Raw genomic sequence first — 24,221 nt, 5'->3', positions numbered from 1 at the left:
AAAATTCAAACTCAAAGCAAGCTACAGTTCACAACCTTCGTTGGAAGCCAGTAGAAATAAAATTGAGCTTCTTTGCAGAGTTGTTTACCTATTTCCCCAATAGTATGTGGGGTACTGACCTACACCGAAACAAAAGAAGCACTGCTGCGATTTTCAAATTTTAGCTACCAGTACTTAGAAATACTTAGCTATGTAATTACTACTTGGTAAGTTAAACAAAACCCTGAACGCCAGGGCACGTGTTGACGAGGACATGAAGATTCAAAGGAATTCATAATAACAAATACACACACCAAACACATTGACAGACAGAACACAGGCACACAAACAACCAGCTTGGAAGGAGAGCAAAGCGTAAGCATCTACTCCCCAAGGCGGTTAAGGAAAGACTGAAGCGTCACATGGTTTAATGCGCGGCCTCTGGCCAGATGTTGCCAGATCTCACAGATTCCTTGGTTTACAATCTTTGATTGTTTTAAAAGTTATCAGCTGGCGCTTGGAAAATATCCTATTGTTAAGACTGAAGGTTTGTTCCACATATGAACAAAATAAGTTGTAAAAATGTGTGCGCGCTTTAACTACAAGAAAGAACGAGAGACAAAAATTTAGCAATCTGTGAAAAAAACTGTAAATGCCCTGTTAATCAGGTGCCAATGAAATTCAATGAATCCATGAATTCATGAATCCAGCAAAGTGAATGCACGAGGTATGACTGTATCTGAAAAATACCTGTACAAGATGGTCACCATACAGCATGTGGCCAATAGCACCTCGTCCTGATACATCAGCTGCATCAGCTTCACATTCAGCCATACCCTCCACATCCACCTTGTACAGGAAGCAATTATGTAAAAAACCAAAGGAAGTTAGTATGGTCTTAAGTCCTGTTTTTCATTTGCTGTATGCTATTTATACAGTATGTATACTAATTTTACTGCTATTATTTTCCTGCTTTGCAAACCTTTTATCCTTATAATTCTGTTTTTATGACTGCTCTGCTTTTCTATACCTTATTTATTTTATATACTACTCATTTGTCATTAGCAATATGAATTAAATATAATGAGAATGGCAAAATAAAACTACATACAGGTTACAAAAAATAGAGAGAGAAAATCAGCAAATGGGTGTCATAGTGCTAATTGTCAAATGGTCTATTGGTACTAAATCCAAATTTTATCTAGAAAAACAAAATACTTATTAAAAAAAACTGTAAAATGCATATACAGATTCACAAGTAGTACTCATACAAGACAAAATTATCTAATAAAGCATACAAATCTCTATCCTAACAACTATGGCTAAACTTAGGAGTCAGTTGGCCTGATGTTTGTTCTCCAACCACAACTTTTGAAAGCTTCTTCCTCCAACAAATCCATGATGACTATCTCCCACAGTATTAAACAAATTTCCTTTCCACATACTCAGGAAAAATGATAATAAAAACCAAAACTAAAGCACTCAACAAAACTAGTGTGCCACAGATGTGAAAACTTCATGACTTCCAGCACACCTAAGCTTCCATTTAAAATGGCATATTCTAGCCTTAGAAGAATATGATATTGGCAAACTTTGGACCTGTAACACCCTGTGGGTTTATATACATACATGGAAAGCTTAGTTGCATTTTTAATAATATCAAAAAAGGTTTATATATAATTAGTAAATTAGCAAACAGTTTATATAATGCAATGAGGATCAACCCTTTGCAGAACCAATATAGTGTTCTTGCTGCATGAAAAATAAATCTAGGCTATCAGAGTGACTATGTAAACATCAGATACAAAAGTACGGCAAAGAGCAACTGCTAAAAATAATAGACCAGGATTAACTTTTGCAGATCTATTAGCAAAATGCAACTCTGCAAAATAAAGACTCAAGAATCCAAGTACAGAAAATGCTACAAATAAAAGCAATAGTGTTCAAGAATCAGTCAAATAACCTTTAATCTCCTGGTAAAGGTTACACACAGGTTTCCAGTGAATAATGAATGTAATTTTACTAAAAAGCTATGAAATCCAATGGTATTATCCACCTTCATCATCTAGTCTATCTTTTCAAGCCCTTGACCCTGGGATTCCTTTTGCAGTTTTCCTCTGGAATACTTCATTGGTTTCCTATTATAAATCAAGCCCTTCACTGGACTTCAGACTCAAATCTAGAGCACAATTAACCAGGGCTCCACCAAAAGTTGACAACCACAGAAATTCCTTACTTGACTCAAGTATACCTGCTTATACCACCAACTTTCTATTGCTTGAGAGATGCTCTTAAAAAATATTGGATTTCCTACACTTTATTTATATCCAGATACAAGAATTCATTATAAAAATTGGGAACAATGACCCCTTGGTTGGTTATACTTTGACCAGCACACTGCCACTTAAGGATATAGTATATATTTACTTAGGCTGTCAACGTCACTGTTGTTTAGATACAATACTATTATTGTAAAAATTGGTGGCAAATACCCTTGAAATAATTATGTAATTATTCTTATTAAATCAAAGTATTTCCAATAAGCTAATATCATAACTAGAGAGGAGAAAAGTCAATGTCTAAAACCTTGTTTTGACTGGTTACTCATGTCAGCAAACTGTCAGCGAGACTAAGGAATGTAGTTGAAATGAGGCTGCCTGTTTAAAAAAAATGGGGGGGGACACATTTATATTTTCATAATAAGTTAAGTTCCATATATATTACCATGTAATTAAATTTTTATAGTTTCCAACTCGCATGGCAGCCTTTTAAAAAATTTGCTGTGGCGCTTCAATCGTTTTGTGTAGGTATTAGTCCTGCCTACTATTGGGGATACTGGGAACGACTTAGCAGATAACCTCATTGTGTTTTATGCCTGTATGTCCATGAGAGGGGAGGAGGGTGGGCTCTGATTCTGTAATTACTTAGCAAGTATTTATGAAACTTAATCTTATGAAAATATTTTCATATAAGAAACTTACCAAGTAATTACATAGCTGAATCCCACACTGAATGGGGGTGAGATACAAGAATATACTCTATTCCAAAACATTAAGGCATGGTAATGACTTTGAAATAAAATATTTGTTGGCACTGAAACAATGCATGTCATTTCCCTACCTGCTAAGAGAGCTGCTGCAGATGAATACTGCCTATGTCTGGTGGTCATCTTAACCTGTAGGGGTGTGGTGGTTGAGTCATGGGTCACCTCTACTTAAGTGGGAGCTTTGCAGCGAAGGATAGGCCTGATGGCTAGCAAACCATACACAAGTGCCCTTGCATTGCGTGAAGTACCAACATTAACAACCACCAGCAAACACCATCACCTACACTGAAGACTGGTAATGCAAGTACTACATTGTACCACCAGGCTCCCCAAAAACTCGAAAACCCTACACCAAGGAGAAAACACAGTAGAAGAGAAAAAAAGTACTTCCTATGAATCCTCCCCCAATACCATACCAGGCACTAATAACAAACCCAAGGTACATACATAATGCAATTTTCAAACACCATTTCAACTTCTTTCAAATAGTGAGATGCAAAGACCAATTTGCACTTCCAGTGGGTTGATTGTAGAATGGAAGTAAGGAACATATTGTGCCTAAAAGCTAAGAGGTAGTGACTACCCTGACATCATGTGCATTCACTTTAAAAGTAGGCAAAATGCCCTCTTGAATCTGAGTGTGTGCCTCAAAAATTAAGTCCCTCAAGAAGATGGGAGAGACAGGTTCTTGATAGATCAACAGAGATTACTAGATGGCCCTCTAATCTTCTCAGTCATGCTCAGGTAATACCTCAAAGCCTTAACAGGACAAAGAAATCTCTTCTTCCTCAGAGCCAAGAAAGTCTGTTAAGTTCCTAATGGAGAAAGAACGGGGCCAGGGCATGGATGGGTCCTTGTTCTTGGCTAAAAATCCAAGGGTAAAGGAGCAAACTATATATCTTAGTGAAATTCCTCCCTTTTTATCAATAGATTGGATCTTGCTAATACGTTTAGCAGTAGCCAAAACCATGAGGAAGAGTGCCTTTCGGGTAAGGTTCTTCACAGGGGTTCAAAAAAGGGACCTGTAAGCCACTTCAACACTACGTCCAGGAGACCAGATCTTCCTTCCTTCACTTGGACATATATCAAAGGGCTTGATGAGGTCAGAGCTGGGTTTGACAAAAGATCCAAGCCCCTTTGCTTAAACACTGAGCTAGCATAGGTCAATACCCCTTAATGGTGGATGATGAGATTTATAAATCTCAGATAAAGGAGGAAATCTGCAATTTGGGTCACAGATGTTTCAGAAGAGGGAAGTTGTGTCTGAGACACGAGTTTCGTAAAATAGCCCACTTAGCCTGGTAGTTGCAGTTAGAAGATGGATGCCAGTATCTTACAATAGCCTCAGCAGCACATCTTGAAAGTCCTTTCGCTCTGACACACTTCTGGACAGTCTGAAGCCTTTCAAGGAAAGAGTGGACAGCCCTTAGTGGTATCTTTAAGTGTAGTTGTCTGAGTAGACAGTTTTTGGAGGAAGAGTCTTCGAAAGTCCACCAATAACCGTAGCAGGTCCAGGAACCATTCTTTTATGGGCCAGAATGGGGATGTGAGGATCATTGTAATGTTGTGCGATGAGCCTGAAACTTGTTCAGCACTTCCCTGACCATGTTGAAGAGCAAAAAGGTGTATCCAAGTTGGACCAATCTTATAGCAGGGCATCTGTTGCCCATGTTAGAGGGTCCGGGGCCAGAGAACATTGAGAGGAAGGCAATGTCGGCCTGGCCCATAGTTTCCACAGATCCCAACAGACCAGGAGATCCAAGGTCCACTCAGTGGGGAGGACCTGCTTCCAATGGCTCAGTTCGTCTGCCAGAAGATTTAATTTTACCTGAATACATTGAGTGACTAGAATCACTCAATTTTGATTTGCCCACAGCAAAAAGTCTCTTGATGTCTGGCAGAGAGAAAATGAGCGAGATCTGCCTTGCTTTCATAGATAATTTATGGCTGTGATATTGTTTGAATGGACTGCCACAGTCTTATTGTGAACTAGGGTCAAGAAGCACTGAAGCCCAAGTGAATCACTTTCAGCTCTCTAACGTTAATGTGAAGGTTCTGTTCTTCTGTAGACTACATCCTGGAAACTTCCCAGTTCCCCAAGAGGGCTCCCAACCTAGATCTGAGCCATTTAACCCTCTTACGCCAATTGGACGTATTAAACGTCGAGTCAAAATGTCTCCCGTATGCCGATTGGACGTATGATATGTCGACTCAAAAAAGTTTTTTTTTAAATTTGTGGAAAAATACTTATAGGCCTACCAGCCGAAAACTTTTGAATCACGCACCTTGGGGGATGCCGGGAGTTCACGGATCAAGGTGTTGTTTTGTTTACAATCGTTACGCAGGCGCACAAGCGCAAATTTCTTTCTTATCGCACTAAAAAGTATTAGTGACACATCTCAAAATTTATTTCGTCACTTTGACATAATTTTTGTACCATTTTAAATTATCCGTTTCATGGAGTATTATATATGAAAATGTGCGCAATTTCATGTACAATACAACAAAAAATACTCATGATTGTAGCTTTTATCAGTTTTGAAATATTTTCATATAAATAACAATAAGTGCCAAAATTTCAACCTTTGGTCAACTCTGACTCTACCGAAATGGTCAAAAAACGCAATTGTAAGCTAAAACTCTTATATTCTAGTAATATTCAATCACTTGCCTTCATTTTGCAACAAATTGGACGTCTCTAGCACAATATTTCGATTTATGGTGAATTTATGAAAAAACTTTTTCCTTACGTCCGCGCGGTAACTCTTCCGATAAATTTTTTTGTGCGATTGTCGAAATGTTTGCACCATTTTAAATTTGCCATAACATAAAGTTTTATATATGGAAATGTGCGCAATTTCATGCACAATACAACTAAAAACAACCAATGGTTATAGCTTTTATCAGTTTTGAAATATTTCATATAAATAACGATAAGTGCCAAAATTTCAACCTTCGGTCAACTTTGACTCTACCGAAATGGTCGAAAAACGCAATTGTAAGCTAAAACTCTTATATATTATAGTAATATTCAATCATTTACCTTCATTTTGCAACGAATTGGAAGTCTCTAGCACAATATTTTGATTTATGGTGAATTTATGAAAAAAAAAAACAATTTTCCTTACGTCCGTGCGGTAACTCTTCCGAAAAAAATCAGACATTTTTTCGTGCGATTGTCGTAATGTTTGCACCATTTAAAATTAGCCGTTACATAAAGTTTTATATATGAAAATGTGCGCAATTTCATGTAGAATACAACAACAAATGATTGAAGGTTGAAGCTTTTCTCTTTTTTGAAATATTTTCTTATAAATCACGATAAATAGCAAAAAAACCACGTTCGGTCAACTTTGACTATACCGAAATAGTCGAAAAACGCAATTGTAAGCTAAAACTCTTACAATCTAGTAATATACAGTCATTTATCTTCATTTTGAAACAAATTCGAAGTGTCTAGCAAAATATTTAGATTTATGGTAAAAAAAAAAAAAACTTTCTTTCCCTCTGCACGCTGATTCGCGGCCACAAATCTCCGAAATGCATACATCGCATTCTCCTAATATTTGCTCCTTTCTTATTTGGCGTTTTATAGTGTTTCATATATGAAAATGTGCGCAAATTCATGAAGAATACAAATATAAATATTTGAAGGTTGTAGCTTTTCTCATTTTTGCAATATTTGCATATAAAAATATATATATATAAAAATTTCGACATTCGGTCAACTTTACCTCATCCGAAATGGTCAAAAACTGCAATTCTAAGCTAAAACTCTTACATTATTGTAATATTCAATTATTTGTCTTCATATTGAAACAAATTGGAAGTCTCTAGAACAATATTTAGATTTACGGTGAATTTTTGAAAAAAACATTTTTTTACTTTCGCGCGTTATGAATTCATGCATCATTTTATGATAATATTTTTTCTGTGTTGCTTTGATTGTTTTACAATGTGCTATATATCAAAATGATCACAATTTAGTGTACAATACAACGAAAAATAGTAACTCGTTAGCTTTAACCGTTTTTTGCACAGCGTGATTTAAATACAATTATGTATGAATTTTTTTTTTTTGCTACCATATATCACATTATCTATATATGATACTATTTTTTTTCATTTCTGATGGTTGCATTCTAAACTTCAGGCAATGACAAAAAAATGAGCCAAAAATGAACTCTTAATCTTGAAAACTAAGCGCGCTGTGATTTTTTGAAAAAATTATATTTTCCGCTTCCGCGCTCACTCCAAACCCGCCTCGGCATACGGGAGACGTTTTGGTTTTTAGGGCTTCGACGTAAGAGGGTTAAGTAGAAGTCTAGTTCTGAACTCAAAAGGGTGAAGGGGCTTTCCTTCCAAAAGTTTGTTCAGACAGCCACTTGATCTCTGGGGTTATGGGAAACATGTAGGTGTCCAGCTGTGTTTTCCTGTCCCAGTTGGCCTTGAGGTAGAATTGCAGAACTCTCAAATGAAGTCTGCCTAACTTGACAAACTTCTCAATGGATGACAGCCTCCAGTAGGTTCATTCATTGATGGGTCAAGCAAGATGAAATGGCTAGAAACTTGTGGACTGTCTGAAGGCAGCTGGAGATTATCTTGGCAGATGGGAAAACCTAAAAACTCCAAGAGTTGATACTCATCCCCAAATAGAGGATCTCTTGCATTGGGGTCAACTGGGACTTCTGAAGGTTGATGATAATGCCCAGTTCCTGATTTACAAGAAGAATCTTGTTCAAGTCCTTCGTGCGCTTTTCCTTCGAAGGGGACTGAAGGCCAGTTGTCCAGATATAGGCTGATGTTTATGTCTATTAAATGAAGCCATTTTGTTAGAAGAGTGAGGACTCGAGTGAACACTTGAGGTGATGTAGAAAGGCCGAAGCAAAGAGCCCAACACTTTAAGATTTTGTCCTAAAAGGCGAACCTTAGATTCTGTCTGGAGTCCGAATGGAAGGGGATGCAGAAGTATGCATCCTGCATATCCAAGGTTATCATCCAATCACCCAGGTGAATGGATGATAGCACTGACTGGTTCGTCTCCATTTTGAATTTTTTGAATTTTGTCTTCAGGACAAACAGACTGAGAGTGTGCTTACGTGAAGGACTGGTCTCCTACTAACCGATGTTTTGGGGACCACAAAAAGACAATTATAAAAGCCCTCAGAGCTGATGTCCTCTGCCTCTTCTATGGCTCTTTTTTGGATGAGGGAGGATATAATGTACAGTGGTACCTCGAGATACAAAAGGCTCAACTTACAAAAAACTCGAGATATGAAAGCTAACACGAAAAATTTTATGGCTCTACATACGAAAATTTTTCAAGATACAAAAGGTTGTTGCTGTAAAGTACGAGATTCGCCCAGACCACCGATAACAATTTTGAAACTCGCATGCCGCCAACTGAGTAGACTCGCCACCATCCTCCTGCTCTCCCATTGGTTCCTGATGCTAGTCTCCGCCATGAGATCCTTCTCTCCTATTGGTCAACATCCTTCCCATCATGCATCTACTACTACATAGCACACACGAAAGCGGCCGAATCCTTTAAAAAGACGTTCAACGAGATGATGACCAAAGAAGGCTACAGTTCTCACCAAGTCTTCAACTGTGATGAGACTGGCCTTTTTTGGAAAAAAATGCCTCGTCGGACGTACATCACGGGAGGAAGAGAAGAAGCTACCCGGGCATAAGCCTATGAAAGACAGGCTTACGCTCGCACTTTGTTCAAACGCCAGTGGGGATTGCAAGGTGAAGCCCCTACTGGTCTATCATTCGGAGACTCCTCGAGCCTTCAAGGCCCACAAAGTGCTCAAGGAGAAGCTTCCAGTGATGTGGAGGGCTAATGTGAAAGCCTGGGTAATGAGGCTTTTGTTCACCGAGTGGGTAAATCTGTGTTTCGGCCCGACAGTGAAGAAATTCTTGGAAGAGAAGCGCCTCCCTCTGAAATGTCTGCTGGTGTTGGACAATGCCCCTGCTCACCATCCTGGCCTCGAGGAAGATATCCTAGCGGAGTATTCCTTCATCAAGCTTCTTTATCTTCCGCCTAACACCACCCCTCTCCTCCAGCCCATGGACCAGCAAGTGATATCGAACTTTAAGAAGCTGTATACGGAACATCTTTTCAAGAGATGTTTCGACATCACCGATACCACAAACCTCACCTTGCGTGAATTTTGGAAGGAGCATTTCGATGTTGTGATATGCATCCGACTCATTGACCAAGCTTGGCAGGAGGTTTCCAGGCGAACCTTGAATTCCTCGTGGAGGAAACTGGCCTGATGCCATATCCGCCCGAGACTTCAAGGGATTGGATGTGGGCGAAGCTGGTGCTGCAGATTCAGGAACAGTTGACGATCCTAAAACTGTTTTGCAACCAGATCTTGACGAGATCGTTGCACTCGGCAAGTCCATGGGGCTGGTTGTCGATGAGGACGACATCAACGACCTTCTCGAGGAGCACTAAGAGGAGCTTACGACGGATGACCTGAAGGAGTTGGAGGCCATGCAACATAACGTCGTTCAAGAGGAGTTCTCTAGCAGTGGCGAGGAGGAGGAGGACGACCCTATGACAACGGCAGAAATTAAGGATGTTCTAGCTGCTTTTCATAAAGTGCAATCGTTTGTTGAAAAAAGACCCCGAAAAGGCTTACACAGGTCGTATGCTTGCGCAGTTCAATGAGGCTTGCCTGAGTCGTTTCAGGAACATTGTGAAAAGTTGGCAGAAGCAATCTTCCTTGGATAGTTATTTTTAAAGAGGCCTTTACTATTAGCAGGAGTAAGCAAAAAGGAAGAACCAAATGATACTAAAAAAACAGAAAGTTGAAAGTGGTGATGTAAAAAAAAAAAAATTTATTTCAGATTTTTGCAAAGTTAAGTGTTACAGTTTTGTTAATGTGTTTCGTAAATTTTAGTTTATGTATGTTTTCCTTACATTTTTTATGTGTTTCGTAAACATTTTTTCTGGGCTCAGCTCGTGTCGGCCTATGAAAGTATCCTTAATATCATTCTTTCTAGGTAAAATTAGCCTAAAATTACCAGAGAAAAACAAAATTAAGAAAATGTCAGTAAAACTGACTCGCTCACTCTTAAAAAGAAGTGTCGGTATGATATAGGGGCGAGTGTGGAACACTACCACGAGACAAACACCAATTAGAACTTCCCTATCAGAATCCCCCCAAGAGAGAGCTGATACCAACGGGCGATGCAGCCTCTACTACTACTACTAGAGGACGCCACGGACAGCAGCGCCCCTAGCGGTCATCCTTAATTTTTAGCACCAGCGACAAGTCGCCATTTTCTTGTGCTCGTGTTTCTTGGATTTATTCGTACTTATCTACGATGGAACGCTCAGCAATTGCCACGGCTAAGTTCAAGTAAACTCATAAAGTAACATTTTACCGTATTTTTATCTTCCGGGTACCAGTATTTTCCTCTTAATAGGTCATATACGGTTCCCCGGTTGTCTCGTGGCGGCCATGCCGCCTCGTAAGAATTCCCGGTCCTCCATACTGGGACTTCTTATACTTATGGGCTTACTTTATCACATTCATTGTTTTACATCGAGTTTTAGCTAGTTCAGCCCTCCTACCATTCTCTTAGCTTGGTATTTAGGGCTATTAGTTATTATTTCTGGCCCAGCATCCCGGTCTTTGCTCTACATCGGCTATCGCTGGCTCCGAGTAGGCTCCTGTTTCTTGGAACAGTCTGCCTCCTCCTGGGCTTCTTTCTCTTTTACTAAAAGAAAAAGTCTCTTCCACCTTTCGATGTTTTTATTTTTATTATTATTTAGGGAGTGTTAGGCTAGCCTAGGTGCTTGTTCCATGTATTGGTACAGCTTGGTTCACGTGGCCCTACCACGGTTGTGTTGCTCGCGGCCTAGGCCACTTGCGGTCACAGTGTTCCATAGCACCTTACCCTGCCCTTCCCTCCCTCTCTGATATAGGGAGGAGCTGGGGGATCCCTTGGTTGTTATGACAACCTCATCGCCTTCCTCATCAACACTTTCGGAGGTGACCAGGGGGTCCCCCCAGCGGGGGTATAGGGCGACCACTATGAGGTACCGGGTCTCCATGCGGGTAGTTGGTGAGGCGGGGAGGAGTAGGCCATCCCTCCCCCTTTTCTCGCTCCCGCCGTGTTTCGCCGGGACCTTCCTCCCCATCCCTCCCCAGTTGCTCAGCTACCTCACGATACGTAAGGAGCCTTCCGTCGCAGCGGGGCACCTTTGGTTATAGGTTATTTTGGCTCCACTAGCGGGCAGGGTGGGCACTACGAGTGGGGTCGGTTGCTTGCCTACTATATCCTTATATCTCCCCCGCTATCGGAAGGGAGCTTACCCTTACCTACGCACTCTCTAGTAGACGGGCGGAGAGAAGTTGTTTTATTTTTGTTATTTTAAGGATATACCCTAATTATAAGATATTTTACATTTTAATGAAGTGTGTTATTATATTATTATTATTTCAACCATCCCCGCCATTTTCCGTCGTGGTTTCCATTACCACCACTCCTAGTTGGTTGATTCTTGTGCTTCCGCCATTGGCGGAGCCATAGCCTATCTTCCAACCTGGTTACCACACGTATTTGGCGGGGCTCTGGTTTTATCCTAACTTTATCGCTCCGGCACCAGCGGAGCATATGTTAGGCTGTAAGTGTTTACTTGGTACTCATGTACCCCTTCACTTACCAGGCTACCAACTGCCAGGTCCCAGCCTGCAACGCGACGCTCTACGACCCCTGTGGACATGATGAGTGCAGGTCTCACGCCCCGTGTGCCACATCGTTCACGAGACGATCGTCTGGCACCCCCCGAAGCCCTGCGCTATATGCTACGACCTGGTCGGTCAGCTGGGGGATGGGGTAAGTCCCATTATAGGCTTACTTATGATTTACTAACAATTCTAGTCGTAAGTTTGTTAACCCCGTTCCACAATTGGCAGCTAATCTCACCTTTCTTTCAGGCTAGCGGTGTGAGGGAGGTGCCCTCGCCACCCTGAAAGCGTGGGTGGGCGGCTTTGGAAAAAAAAAAAACGCCGCCAAGGGCCAGCCCTACATTTTGGATAGGAAGCTGGCCATCCAGATCTTCCCAGCGGGCAAGTCGAACGGGTTACGTCGAACCCTTGTCCGCTCCCGCACTGATAAGCCTCCTATCCAGCAAGACCTCCAGCAACTCGTTGGGGTCGTAGCCTCACAGGAGTCGGTTCCGGACGTCGCTGCCTTGGACCTGACCTTGAAGCCGATGGCGTGTTTAGCGAGATTTGTTGGTTGAGGTAGGTTTGTCGGGCGCTCAAGGTCTTTCCTTGGGCGCTCCTGGACCTTCTCCCTGTCCCCTCTTCTTCCGCTTCTTTCCAAGGCTTTGTGGGGATCCGAGATCCCTATTCGCCCCCCCCTCCCGCTCTCTGTACCTCCTAAGGAGAAGGGAAAGAGAGAACCGAAGACCTTGTCTAAGTCGACTTCTAGGAAGTCGTCTTCGTCTTCTTCGGTTAGGAAGTCGTCGACTTCCTATGCCGATGCGGTGAAGGCAAAGCCGGGCTCTTCCCAGTCGAAGAGTTCCAGAAGCAAGGCTTCGAAAGGAGAAGGCTCGCGCTACCACGAGTCACTGCCTTCTCCCGCCCTCCCCGCTGCCTTCCTCTCCGGGCCTGATGCCGGCAGGGGTAGCAAGTACCAGCACCTGCGTTCCCTCCACTGCCTCACCAGGAATGATGGAACAGGTGGGGGTACTAGTAGGTTCCCAAATCTCCGCATTGGGAACGCGTTTCGAGCAGATGTTCGCGCAATTATCGAACAGTCTGTCTCAAACTGGACAGTCAATCCAGGACCTCTCTAATAGAATGAGAGAGAATGAGGACCGACTGGCTGGGCTAGCTCAGGCTCCTCCCCCAGTCTCCCCTGCATCTAGCACGGGGATTCTTCAACTTCCACCTTATGACTCCTTGCCAGCTTTCTCTATGGAGAACCCATGGAGAGTAGCTGCCTACGCTCCATTTAAGGACGGAATGATTTCTATCCCGGAGTTTGGTACTCGAAGGATTGAGGACTTCGAGTTCTACCCTCCGGGTCTGACGCAGCCTTTCATCGGGTATGCTAGGCTGACGCCAACGGCTCTCACGAGAGAAGACAAAATCTCGAAGGAGTCAGTTCTTTACAGTAGAGATCACGCCCAGCGGGAATGGGTCCACTGCCTTGAGGACTGGGAGTGTACTAACACTAGACTCCAGGCCTACAAGAGTCCCTTCACTATTTTCGCGACGGAAGAGGAGGTCTCTCTTCCGTTCGCCACGAAATTGGTGGAGAAGGCTCTTCAGGCAGTCCTCAAGGATGAACCCATTCCACAGTTGAGGGAGTCGGAGTCTCCTCCTCCACTCTCCCCGCCTTCGGAGAATTGTGGGAAAACCTGCCAGCTACATTCACGCTGGGTAAACTCAAGCCGGACTGCGCCATGGACCAGTTCGGTTGAGAAATTACCTAGGCTGCCGGGATTCCCATAATCCAGACAGAGTTCGATGCGCGAACTAGGTTTGGCAGGTCCCTCAATTCTCTCATCGTTACAGAAATGGCTGCTCTTTCCTACGCTTCGGAACCGCTCTTCAAGATTCTAGCAAAGTTTCAGTTTCAGACGGTTCTGTCGGACGCTTTTGACTTCTTCCAGGCTAGGAGGAACTGCCGGAAGCATGTCCTACAAGAGTGCACAATTAGGCATGAGCCTAATAGACTCTTGGCTGCGAGCATGTGGGGAGCGGATCTCTTCCCAGAGTCCGCAGTGAACGAGGTCCACCACGAAGCTGCTAGACTCAACCAGAGCCTTAGAGCTAGGTGGGGTATTTCCTCTAAGAGGAAACAGGAATCCGTTCCCACTGCTGGCAAGAAAACCAAAGAAGGCTGGTAAGAGGTTCCAGCCTTATAAAAAACTCAACATCAGCAGCAATTTGTGCAGGCAGTCCCAGTTACCCAACAGGGACAACCTTTCCACATCTAAACAAAACCAACCTTTCCTCCTGGTGCCCCAGCAATCTCAACCATCCACTTCCTACGCCTATCTCGCCCGGCCTTTAACCCTGCTTATGAGGATCAAGGCTACTCTCAACCAAGAGGTAGGGCGAGAGGGTACTTTCTTGTCAGCGTGGCGCAGGAAGGGGCACGAGGAGTAGACAGTTCAGAGGAGGGCGTGGTGGCCAACCCGCCCATCAGCAATGAGGCTCCCCAGGTAGGAGGAGGCTGTCCTCTTCGCACAGGTGGGGGTTCAGCAATTGGGCACAGAGCATAGTGTCCAAAGGATTAGGCTGGAGTTGGGTCAAAGATCCCCCTCCAATCAAATCATTTCATCAGGTACCGTCAAAGGAATTGATAGATTACGCGGAAGAACTCCTTCAGAAAGGAGCTATTGCGAGAGTCAAACATCTAAAATTTCAAGGGCGCTTATTCAGCGTGCCAAAGAAAGGCTCAACAAAAAGAAGGGTAATCTTAGACTTGTCAAAGCTAAACTCTTTCATTCGCTGCGGAACAAGTTCAAGATGCTTACCCTCTCGCAAGTAAGGACCCTACTTCCGCGTGGAGCCGTCACATGCTCCATCGATCTTACAGACGCATACTATTATATCCCTATAGCCAGGCACTTCCGCCCATTCCTAGGATTCAGGCTAGGAAATCAGACATTCTCATTCAAAGTGATGCCTTCGGTCTTGAATGTAGCCCCCAGGGTAATTCACAAAGGAGTAGCAGAAGTGGTTGTACAACAATTGAGAGCTCAGGGAATCATGTAGCGGCATATCTCGACGCATTGGTTGATCTGGGCACCAACAGTCGAGGAATGTCTCGAAGCTACCAGAAAGGTAGTTCACTTTCTGGAACATCTGGGGTTCCAGATAAACAAAACGAAATCCAGACTACTCCGGAATCTCATTTTCAGTGGCTAGGAATCCAATGGGATTTGTCTTCCCACAATCTATCAATTCCAGTCCGCGCAAACGGAAGGAAAATAGCAAAAAATAAAATGTCAGGCAATTCCTCAAATGCAAACAGACGTCAAGAAGAAACTAGGAGAGAATCCTAGGGTCTCTTCAGTTTGCTTCAGTAACAGATATCCTTCTGAAAGCAAGGCTGAAAGATATAAATCGAATTTGGCGGTCAAGAGCAAAACTCCAAATATCGAGACAAGTTGTCAGTAATTCCACAGATCCTCCGCAACCAACTACGGCCTTGGTCAAAAGTAAAGAACTTAGCCAAGAAGGTACCCCTTCAATATCCCCTCCCAGTGTTAACCATTCACCCAGGAGGCATCCCTGTCCGGGTGGGTGGGGATACTCTCAGTTCAAAACAGGTTCAGGGGACTTGGTCAGTTCAATTTCGCCAGCTCCACATTAAAGGTTGGAAGCAATGGCAGTATTCCTTACTCTGAAGAGACTGCTTCCCCGAAGAAGTCTCATCTAAGGCTAGTTTGTTTTGGACAGTGCAGTGGTAGTTCATTGCATCAACAGAGGAGGGTCCAAATCCAAGCGTGAACCATGTCATGATAGCCATCTTTGCATTAGCAAACAAACACAAATGGCATCGTCTGCCACTCACCTGGCAGGAGTAAGAAATGTGATAGCAGACGCCCCTGTCCCGGTCAGTTCCTCTGGAATCAGAGTGGGTTCTCTGGACGTCGGGTCATTCCAGTGGGGTAAGCCAGAGAGTCCCAGGTCTACCAAGTGGATCTCTTCGCCTCACAAGCGAACCACAAGCTCCCTTGCTATGTGGCCCCCAACCTGGACCCTCTGGCTTATGCCACGGACGCCCTGTCGGTTAGAGTTGGAATCAGTGGAGGAGGATTTATATTTTTCCTCCAGTGAATCTTCTCTTGAAAGTCCTAGACAAAACTAAGGTCTTTCAAAGGGATAGTAGCTCTGATTGCACCGGACTGGCCCAAGAGCAACTGGTATCCTCCTCTTCTTTTGGAATTGGGTGGTCTCCGACCTCAACGGATCCCCAATCCCAAACTGTCACAATCCAGTACAAAGAGGATCTGTTCGCTTCCTCAAGAACTCTTCAGACCCTAACTTTATGGACTTCATGAAGTTTGCGGCTAATAAAGATGCTGACATCGATCCACAGAAATATCTTTCCTAGAATCAGATAAGAGAGAGTCAACCATTAGACAATATGACTCAGCTGTTAAAAAAATTAGCATCTTTCTTGAGAGAATCGAAACACTACAACCATGACAGTTAATTTGGCTATATCCTTTTTCAGATCCTTGTTTGAAAAAGGTTTAGCAGCTAGCACGATTACCACTCACAAATCGGCTTTGAAGAAAATCTTTCAAGTAGGTTTTCAGATAGATGACTGAATCTTATTTCACATCTATCCCTAAACAGCCTGTGCTAGACTTAGACCTTCTCAGAGGCCTACTACAGTTTCATGGTTCTTAAAATGATGTCCTCAAACTAGCTTCAGATACTGACAACTCATCTTGTACATTCATAATGCTCCTGAGGAAGACATTATTCTTATTAAGCCTAGCCTCAGGAGCTAGAATTTCAGAACTGTCGGCTCTATCCAGGGATGCGGGCGGTCATGTGGAATTCCTCCCATCAGGAGAAGTTCTACTTGCTCCGGATCGTAGCTTTTTAGCCAAAAATGAAGATCCTCTGGCAACGGTGGGCTCCTTGGAAGGTTATCCCACTTCCACAGGATCCTTCTCTCTGCCCAGTATCAACTCTTAGAGCCTTTCTATCTCGTACTTCTTCTAGATCCTCAGGTGCTCTCTTTATGAGAGAAAAAGGTGGTACTTATCAGTTAAAGGCATTAGACAGCAAATTCTTTACTTCATTAAACAAGCCAACCCTGAGTCATTCCCAAAAGCACATGATATCAGGGGAGTAGCCACCTCAATTAATTATTTTCAACATATGAACTTTGAGGATCTTAGAAAGTATACTGGATGGAAATCCCCGACAGTCTTTAAACGGCATTATTTAAAGTCCTTGGAATCTTTAAAGTTTTCAGCAGTAGCAGCGGGAAACATAGTTTCCCCTGATACTGTTAGTAGTTGTAGTATTGATCCAGGTCTCCTTTCTACCTACTTCAACCAACATGCCTCAACCTATCGTCAGGCTACTCAACATCATAGCCTTAGCCGTTGTATCATATAGTGGATTGTCCCTTATTTTTTTTTTTTTGCTAGGGACAACCACTTTTGTACTGATATGTACTTCAGTGTACCTACCCTTATTTTTATGCTAGGGTAGGACACAATATGTTGTATATTCACCATTTTGTGTTTGTGATGAAACTTCAGTCACAATGTGTTTGTATATATTTTGAAATAATTGTATTAATGATTGGATTTCAGTGTACCAAATACCTTATTTTTATGCTAGGGTAGGACACATGTATGTATATATTTTGTAATTATGTATTCTAGTTAAGTAAATCCCAATTTGCCTTATTTTACATGCATCCCCTCTATAATTTTATTTATTTACCATTTAAGTACTTTAAAGTTTACTAAAAACATTCTATTATTTTACTGTTATAATAAGTTAGTTTAAGTGCTTAATTTGTATGCCTGTAATGATTTACTTATATTATATCCATCATTTTAAACTGTTTTTCATTGTTTCCTTTTCCATCTTGTCTGTTTCTCTGGTACTCTTTCATAGGCCGAACGAGCTGAGCCCAGAAAGGATTTTGTACGAAAAGGAAAAATCTATTTCTGGGTATGGGCTCGTGTCGCCCTATGAAACCCCCCCTTCTTTATGGTTTGTTTTTCCCCCCCTTACAGGACAAGATGTATTTACTGTTTTTATTAAGGATGACCGCTAGGGGCGCTGCTGCCGTGGCGTCCTCTAGTAGTAGTAGTAGAGGCTGCATCGCCCGTTGGTATCAGCTCTCTCTTGGGGGGATTCTGATAGGGAAGTTCTAATTGGTGTTTGTCTCGTGGTAGTGTTCCACACTCGCCCCTATATCATACCGACACTTCTTTTTTAAGATGTGAGCGACGTCAGTTTTACTGACATTTCTTAATTTTGTTTTTCTCTCTGGTAATTTTAGGCTTAATTTACCTAGAAAGAATGATATTAAGGATACTTTCATAGGGCGACACGAGCCAATCACCCAGAAATAGATTTTTTCCTTCGTCAAAATCCCTTTTATGTGTTTCGTAAAGTAAGTGTACGTATGTATCTGCCGTTTGCCCTCCTCCTCTGTCGCCACTTTTGGAGATAGCCTCACTCGAAAGGTAAGCTTCCACATTTTACGACATACGTACAGTATTTCTTGTATACCATGTACACTAATACACCTTTATTTACAGGTAATTAGCAGTACGTTATTAAGTTAGGGTATGAATGGTCCAAATTGTTGTAGTATTTCATTGTTTATAGGTCAATTTAGCTTTATTATGAAATTTACTGGGGTGTTTTTGGAGGGCTTGGAACCGATTAGCCATTTTACATGTAAAATGCGGTGCAAGATACGAAAAACTCATGATACGAAGGGCGCCTCGGAACGGATTAATTTCGTATCTCGAGGTACCACTGTACTTCCACCAAAAGTGACGTATGTTTCTCTGAGCCTCTTGAGTAGGCCGTCAAGGAGAAGTGACCTAAGGAGGGCTCTTCACAAAGAGGATGGCATAGCCCTCCTTCAGAACTAATCCATGGGTCTACCCCTCTGATCCTCCACCTCTCCGAAACCTCGAGGAGTTTGGCTCCCACTGGTACATGAAGGGCCTCCTTCTCATTTTTCAGGCAAGGACTTGGTTGAATCCTTATTGATGGCTCTGGAGGAGTAGCAGACATAAAAGATGGTTCTAGGCTGTGACTTGGGCTTACTCCCTTGAAAGAACTACAGCTGAAGAGGAGAAGCTGTCTTGGGCACAAACACTGCAGACAAATCCTTGGGGCATTTGGAAGACTTCCCTCAGTGTCCTGTGGGAAAAGGTGATGGGGGTCCAACAACAAAAACAAAATGACAGTTTCTGGGTCTGTGTAACCTCTAGCTGTAAAGCAGTACCACAATTCCCTCTTCTTCAACACTCCCATGGAGATAAGAGCTGCAAGTTCAATAGAGCCATCCCTGATGGGCCTTTTACGGCTGAGATAGAAAGAAGCTTCTCTCAGTGAAAGAAGATGAGGAAATCCGCAACCTGCTGAAGAGTGGCTCTGATTGGAGAGAGACCCTGTCTACAACACCAAACACAGAGGACGTCCACTTTCCCTGGTATACCACTGCAGAAGGCTGTCTGAGGTATCCAGCCATCCCTGTTGCTACTCAGCAAGAAAATCCTTTCGCTTGCAAGAGATGGTGGATAACCTCCAGCCATGAAGACACATGGTACCGTTCTGTGTGCAGTTGACACAGGTCATGCCAGGGAGGAATCTCTCTCTGTGCCTTAGAGAGCAGAGCCAGAAGGTCGGGATATCAAACAGCCACCAGAATCATCCAGGGTTTCGAGGTGGTCAGTGCTTGGCTGATCACCTTGCGAATCAGGCAAAATGAAGGAAAGGTGTACACCTCAAGGTTGTCACACAGATGTTGGAACATGTCATTTGCAGTGGCCCATGGGTCTGGTACAGTGGACAGAAGGTCTGTAACTTTATGTTTACCAGGTGCTGAACAGGTTTATAACTGGTCATCCCCACAGGTTGAACAGCATTTCCGTCATGTCTGAGTGTAGGGGCCACTCTGTCCCTATCACTTGATTCTGGCGGCTGAGGTTGTCAGCCACTGGAATGTACCTGGCCTAAAGCTCTACCAAGTGGGCTATTGCCACTCATGCACCTGCATCGTCAACTATTGAAGCGAGCAGGATATGAGACCCCTTGCTTGTTGACATATGCCACTAATGTGGTATTGTCGCTCATCAATACCACAGTGTCCCATCACTTGACCCTGAAACTCTTGGAGGGCTAGAAAGGCTGCCATGAGTTCCAGGATACCTACATGAAGGTGCTTGTAGTGACAGTTCCACACCCCTGAAGTCAGCAACTCCTCCAGGTGTGTGTCTCATCCCTCGATCGATGCATCAGAAAACAGAAGCATGTCCGGAGGGGGAGTAAAATCTACTCCAAATCCTCTCTATCTTCCCACAAGAGAGGTACGAGAAAAGATTGAGGTTCTTGCGACAGCAACCAAAACTCACTCAGTCTCCACTGGAGAGACCAAAGGTGAAACTGCTTCTCCAAGGACAACAAGTGATCTATCACGTCTTGCCATTGCTGAGCTGGCTGCTCCTGTCGAGACAGGAATTGCTGCACTACCTACCTGAGCCTGATGATACAAGAGTCTGAGGGGTAGACTCTTGCTGCTACCGTATCTATCAGGATGCCCATTTACTTTATTCTCTGCTTGGGTTCGATATCAGACTTCTTGGGATTTATCACAATCCATAGATTGTGACAAAAGTCAAGAAAGCGATCCCTGCCCTATGGCAACTGCCAGAAGAGCTCACCAGGACAAGCCAATCATCAACCTACCTCAACAGACGTATCCTGTGTGAATGGGTCCAAGCTGAATCGAGGGTGAACACACGCGTGAACACTTGAGGAGCGGTCGAGTCTGACACAGAGTGCCTTGAGTTAGTACACCATCTTCCCGAGGATAAAGCAAAGGTACATGTGAGAGGACTGAAGGATGGGTATTTGAAAGTACTCACCCTTCAGGTCCACCGTAGCATGAAGTGGTTCTCCTTGATGGAGACAAGCAAGGAATGTGCCATCTCCATCTCAAACCGAATCTGGCAAACGAGTCGGTTCAAGGGAGATAAGTCTATGACCGGTCTCCAGCCCCTCTGAGGTCTTCTCTACAAGAAAGACCAAGCTGTAAAATCCCAGAGACTGGTCTGACACAACTTCTACAGTGCCCTTGCTCAGTATTTCCTGCACTTCTTGCTTAAGTGTTAAATCCTTCTGTGAACGGCAAATGTACATTGGGAGATGGACCAGAAAGTTGGTGAGGGGTGGCTGAGACTCGAAAGGAAGTAGATATCCCCCCCGAAGGACCTCTACTACCCAGGTCTTAGCTCCACATTACTGTCATGTTGCCCAATGGCTAGACAGGCACCCCGCCACCAATGGCAGCAGCTGGAGGGGAATTTCCCCTTCTTTCCCTTCCTTTCCTTTCCGGCTTAGGAAGGTGGGCTGAAATGAGTGCAATTCTGAGCCCTTTTCAGGGAAAAAAGAAGGCTGGGTATTTCCACAGGCTCCCTTTGAAGACTGAGACTTCTTAGGGGCTGAGGAAGAGCTAGCTTGACTTTGTCTACCCACAGTGGAGCACGAAGATCTCCAGGTCTTCACCACTGCCTGGTGGACAAGGCTGTCACTATCTTATGCCCGTCCCTCGTCTACCGCAGCATCTACCTGCTCCCTAGAGAAGAGAGAGATAGAACCTAGCAGTAGTCCATTCCTTAAGGTCAAGACTGACTCAAGACCTGCAGACCTTCTCTTTACAGCAGGTTTGCCCACAGGCTTGCCATCTGGTGGGCGAGGTAGGAAATGCCCTATCTCCAAACTGGCCAGTCATTCTCAGGAACGATAGCCCCCGAGGAAGCAGCAACCCTAGATACTGTGAAGACCTCCGATCTAGCCAGGAGACTGCCTGGAGAGCTGCCATGGAAGTAGCTTCCAGTTTTGCTCCTTCTTGCTGCAGGAGAGCTACTCTCTGCAGTATGCTGCTGCAGCAAAAGACCTGGACCTAGGCGAACTAAGTCTGGGTCAACCTGTTTTGTTGATAGTGACTTCTCCAAGGGCATGTAGTAGCATCTCTGGCAAGGCAGAGAAGGGGGAAGGATCTTGTCTGATCAGTTTTACTGGGGATAATTGTTATCCTGTCCTGAGACAAGATTATTCACCTGGCCAAGTACTCCTCCAAGCAAGAGAAATCCTGGGTTTCTTTTTGGGACCCCAGAAGGATTTGAGGCATGAGGACAATCCACAGGTAAGGATGTGGTTCCTTTCTCAAAATCATTGCCCTGACGCATCAATGCGACAATCTTGCCAAAAGTCCTCTGTATTTCGGGGATGTCTGCATCCTGAGGCAAAGGACCCTCAAGTCCTTCCAATCAAACCCCCTAGATCCATCCTGAACAGCTTGGGCATACATTCAGTGTAATCATAAAACTGAACCAGGAACAAAGGCCCTCGCAGCCAAACTCTGGGGAAAGACCTCCACAGAGTCTCTCCTATTCGCCTCGGCCCTCCTGGTGTAACCTCAGGAAGTAGAGGGAACAGGAGAGGAAGATTGGGTGCTCTTGCCTGCCCTGCTGGCAGAACCAACATGAGGGGCCAGTCGCTTGCGATCATCAATCTGCTGTGATGATGGCAACAAGTGTCTTTGCTAAATGCTTTCCTAAGGCGAGCACAGGGGTTCTCCCTTGCCAAATGTAGCGCTCACTTCCACTGAAAGGCTCGTCTGTGCATACATGAGAGTTGGGTGGAGTCGAGCAAGCCATTGGTTGGCGAGAACTTGCATTATCCTAGCAACACATCCCAGTCTTCTTCGAGGCCAAAACCTTGCTCAGAGAAGACTGCACATGGGACCTCCTCTTAGTCTCTCCAGCTGTTCTGTCTTGAGAGACAAACACATCTTTCCTGGAACCTGTGACAACAATAGGATTAGTGCTGATCGGCAGGGGCAAGTCACCTGCATTACTTGCACCCTTCTCCTACCCTGCGCCATAATCAGGATGGTGAGATACCTCTCTGACACTGATTTTGGATGCACGAGCCTCCTTATAGGTTCGTACACTGGGGGTGCCTAGTGAACTAGTCCCCGACGCAACGCACTAGTTCTAAAAGTGGAACCCCTAGAAAAAGTGGCAGGAACACTAACCAAAGTCTGCGCTCCTGTGGCTCCCAAAACGCTAGCCCCAGGGATAAGAGTAACGGTTCCCAATCCCGAATGATTAGGCAAGCTAGCAGGAGATCCAACTGCTACCTCTGTGGAAGAAGGCAGACAGACCCTTTGAAGTTCCATGGCGGGGGATTTTTTGGGGGTGGAAAGGCCTTCTTCTTCTTATACCATGAAGTCTTAGAAGACGAAGGGGAGGAGGTGGCTTGTGACTCATGGAATCTCTACAGGTGCCATTGCTCACAATTGGTTTGATAATATTATAAAAATTTACAATAACAGAAGAAAGACTGCATTTTCTAGGACGGATCAATGTTTTTGGCTTATAGAGTTACTTTTACTAATTACCCTGTAACTATGAAAGTAAGAGGAACTTTGACGAAATATTTTGTATATGCATTCTCCATTGTCATACAAAGCTCCATGAATTTTATCATGAATTTGCATTTTTTTTCCGTATACCACCATATATATGGTGGTATACAGCAAAACATGCAAAGTCATTATAACATTCATGGAGCTTTGTATGACAAATGGAGAATGCACATACAAAATATTTTGTCAAAATTCCTCTTACTTTCATAGTTACAGGGTAATTAGTAAAAGTAACTCTATAAGCCAAAAATATTGATCCGTACAAGAAAATGCAGTAATTCTTCTGTTATTGTAAATTTTGATAATATTATCAAACCAATTATGAGCAATGGCATCTGTAGAGATTCCATGAGTCACAAGACGGGAAGGTATGCTTACACAGCCTTCAGTGTGAGCAGAGACATGAGAGAGAATACACGTTCAAGTTTCACCTCTGACATTCGCTTGCTTTTACATCTGTTTTTCTTTGTTTCAGCAAGAATTTCATCATGCCAAAGAGGAAAAGACAAGCAAAACATCTCGCTAACATACAGAAGAAAATTCACTCTAATATGAGTTCAGAAGATCATAATATCAGCGATATTAGCAGAGTTAGTGAAGGAGAGAGAGAGAGAGAGTGCTACGTAGGAAGGAGCGCCCCATCTCGCCTGACGCGCAGTGGCCCAAGGCCACGATCTCTGAGCAAAGTTTTGTTTATTAATACCCAAAAAAGGAATATAAAATTCATAATAATCATGATTTATTAACATTGTCTTTGTAAAAAGAGAGTACATGTTCAAGTTTCACCTCGGCCATTCTTTTCCCTTTAAGTCTGTTTTTTTTTTGTTTCAGCAAGAATTTCATCATGCCAAAGGAGAAAAGACAAGCAAAACATCTCCCTAACATACAGAAGAAGAAAATTTGTTCTAATAAGAGTTCAGATAATCATAATGTCGGCGATATTAGCCAAGTTAGTGAAGGAGAGAGAGAGAGTTGCGTAAGGAGTGCCCCGTCT

The 24,221-nt window shown here is 43.5% G+C and overlaps 1 protein-coding gene across 1 annotated transcript in view; it reads right to left on the bottom strand.

Annotated features, from left to right (window-relative positions):
- Positions 1 to 660: 660 nt before the first annotated feature.
- The window catches only part of LOC135217560 (uncharacterized), a 313,898-nt gene continuing 290,337 nt past the window's right edge, over positions 661 to 24,221 (bottom strand). Inside the window, exon 11 of the mRNA XM_064253525.1 lies at positions 661 to 828. Within this exon, the coding sequence (XP_064109595.1) occupies positions 661 to 828 (168 nt within the window). The remainder of the gene's footprint in view (positions 829 to 24,221) is intronic.

This window comes from Macrobrachium nipponense, chromosome 7 (genome assembly GCF_015104395.2).
Source record: "Macrobrachium nipponense isolate FS-2020 chromosome 7, ASM1510439v2, whole genome shotgun sequence".
Lineage (NCBI taxonomy): Eukaryota > Metazoa > Arthropoda > Malacostraca > Decapoda > Palaemonidae > Macrobrachium > Macrobrachium nipponense.
The sequence above is the reverse complement of the archived record's forward strand: the minus strand, read 5'-3'. Positions and strand labels throughout refer to the sequence as shown.